Source organism: Olea europaea, chromosome 23 (genome assembly GCF_002742605.1).
Source record: "Olea europaea var. sylvestris chromosome 23, O_europaea_v1, whole genome shotgun sequence".
Taxonomy (NCBI): Eukaryota; Viridiplantae; Streptophyta; class Magnoliopsida; order Lamiales; family Oleaceae; genus Olea; species Olea europaea.
This window is the reverse complement of record NC_036259.1, coordinates 3018062-3020915: the sequence shown is the minus strand read 5'-3', so window position 1 is coordinate 3020915 and position 2854 is coordinate 3018062. Positions and strand designations below refer to the sequence as shown.

At 30.9% G+C, this 2854-nt stretch overlaps 1 protein-coding gene across 1 annotated transcript; it reads left to right on the top strand.

The window, feature by feature from the left end:
• Positions 1-662: 662 nt before the first annotated feature.
• On the top strand, positions 663-2469 carry LOC111371877 (lipid transfer-like protein VAS). Its single transcript, XM_022994035.1, has 3 exons — positions 663-1057; positions 2098-2142; positions 2240-2469. Exons 1-3 carry the CDS (start codon positions 742-744, stop codon positions 2347-2349), a joined length of 471 nt encoding a protein of 156 aa, XP_022849803.1. The 5' UTR covers positions 663-741; the 3' UTR covers positions 2350-2469.
• Positions 2470-2854: the final 385 nt, after the last annotated feature.

Genomic DNA, 2854 nt, shown 5'->3' with positions numbered 1-2854 from the left:
GTGGTTGAAAAAGAGGAATTTTTTTTTTGATTTACGTGTAATATTATTTAATGGAAGATTGTATGATTGAAAATAGAAGAGAAAAAAATAGAATGTAATGTAATGTAATTTAATAGGGGCAAACGGGGGCTAAATAAACTAGAGGCATAAAGGTGTGTCACATTTATTATTCTCCTCCAATATATTAGAGGTGTAAAGATGTATCAAAATGTGGTACTAAACTTTTATTTTTATTTTTATTATTTATTTTTTATAGCCCATTGGGAGGGGAGACACACCCTTTTGTAAACCTTTTTCTTATGTTATTATTATTTATTTTTTTGGAAAATTATATACAAAACCGAAATAAAAAGTAAAAAACTGGCCTATCTTTGACATAACATAAACGAAACACCAAACAAAAACCTCATTATTTTGGAGAGGCAAAGCAATTTTTTTCTTGTACCAAAAAAACATTAGTCGTATGGATTTTGCTCAAAAAAATATTGTTGCAACATGACCATCCATTTTATTGTAAAGTTATTTTTCTTTCTAATTAAAGAGAATAAAATCCTTTAGAAGATAAACCTTTGTAACTTCCTCAAAAACGGTTCCTACTTGCTTGGTTCCATATCTCACCGAAATATTGCATCACCTAACTTCTCTTTCTATATAAACCCACAAACCCCCAATGATATTTACAAGAAGAATTCAAAAGTTCTCAAAATCATACCAGCAAAAAACACTCCTTCGCATCAAAAAATGGCTTCAAAGTCTTTTTGCTTCTTCTTTTTAGTGTTGTATTCATGGGTTTTTGTGGGGTTTTCGCAGGGCGGCGGCAGTAATTTGCCATGCATGCAAAAGCTACTTCCATGCCAACCCTATTTGAAGTCATCTTCTACACCACCACCAGCTTGTTGTGTCCCACTGAAGCAGATCATAGCCGACGATAGTAAGTGTCTTTGTGCTGTATTTAACAATCCCGGAATCATGAAAGGCCTCAATGCAACACAAGAGGATGCTCTCAATATGGCAAAACATTGTGGTTCTAATGCTGATGCATCCGGTTGCAAAACAGGTGATTTATATATCTCATTTTTCCTTCAAGCTTTAGAATTGATTTGAAATTATAAATCTTAGATTTATGGTGAGACTTTTTTGAAACTGTAGAAATTTTTGATATTCGATAAATTTGTTTTCATCCAGATTACTTTCCAATATATAAATTAATTTGTTACATAGATCCAGAATCCTTTAATTTGATGAATCATAATATTCCAAAGTATATAGTTGCATTGGATCCCTGACTAGATGTAGTGATAAATCAAAGTGACAACAAGAACAGGCATGTTATCTTAAATCTATTAGGAATGAAACTTAGTTTAATATATTCTGATGCACATTTTTCAGGACAGTAATAGACCTTTTGGTACATTTTGCATTTTGGTGAATTAATTGAGATTTTGGATAAAATTATTAGTAACATTTAATAGAAATTGTATTGGGTCCCACTAAATATGTTATTAATAAATGGGTAGTATTTGTGAATGTGTGGATGAATCAATTTAACTTATATTAAATATAACTTTTTAGTAACTTTTAATTGTTTTAGATTTATAATCTTTTAATATGATAAATGTCTTCTTTAGTAGTATATATTAGAGTTGCATCCTTTAGTACATATATAATATAGTGATGAACCCATGGCATGACAAAAATAAAAAATAAAAAGTAAAAAGTTCCATGTAATCTACCTCAAAACTTATTTGTATCATATGTTTGTGTGACTTCCACGAAAGATATACATGGCGGGCACTTTCATATATGATCTATTATACTCCAATTTAATTTATGGAACAAAAAAAAAAAAAGGTTTACTGATTTCATTCTATGTTTTAGTTTATTTTAATGTAATTGCTCAGTGACTCAATACTGCTAAATGTCGATATATGTGTATGATGTAAGATTGCTTTGGTATATTGACTCTAATTTTGTTTATTTTTTATTTCAACTGTAACGAGTCAGATTAAAAAAGAAGAAATATATAATCATGCTAACCCGTAATTGATTTTTCTTGGTTATTTGTTTCTAACATGATGTTGTTCTCTTCTGTCACAGCCTCTACGCCAACTGTTTCACCATCTCCACCTTCTTCTAATAGTAGTAAGTTCGTTACTGCTAATTTTGAATGTTTTTCCAAAATTCATTAATTGAATTATGAGAGATTGGCTTATTTTACATCTACCTAATCCATCTATAGGCCCCCCTGCGAAAAGTTCAGCTTCTGTGCTCTCTTATTTTGGAGGATCCGATTCCCTTCCACTCGCAGCGGCGGCCATTCTGAGTTTGATTGCATCCATAATATTCTAGAGAATTTTCCATTTCAATCAAATTTAACTTTGCCAAACATCTGGATTTGTTTTTAGAGTTATTTGTTCAAGACTATGTATGATGTTTTCCCATAAAAGCACAATGGATCCTTCTACCTAGTTACCTTATTTATTACTTTCATCTAAAGATTGAATCAATCGGCTCTTGCTACGTCAAAACAGTCACAAAGCGACGGTCAAAAAATGTTGCCAAGGCCTGGGCCAAAAAAAAAAGAAAGAAAAAAAGTAATAGTTTTAAATCTCAAACCGTTGGTTAATCTAACCAACCCAACCCGCTTACATGTCTACCTTTTTTTAATTTAAGAAAAATAAAAGTCAAAAGAAAAGCCCTAATCTCATAACTGTATTCCAATTCCTTCTAATCTATAATGCTGTCTGTAAGTAATAGCATTGGGAATTCCAATTCATAAGCTCATTATATAATTATATTTAACATTTTTTCCCTACTCAGGTAGTCAGACTACATAATACAAAATAAATCAGCA

Coding starts and splice junctions, on each gene's coding strand:
- LOC111371877 (XM_022994035.1), top strand. CDS start 742: ATGGCTTCAAAGTCTTTTTGCTTCTTCTTTTTAGTGTTGTATTCATGG. Junction 1,058..2,097: donor TGCATCCGGTTGCAAAACAG/GTGATTTATATA, acceptor CTTCTGTCACAG/CCTCTACGCCAACTGTTTCA. Junction 2,143..2,239: donor TCCACCTTCTTCTAATAGTA/GTAAGTTCGTTA, acceptor ATCCATCTATAG/GCCCCCCTGCGAAAAGTTCA.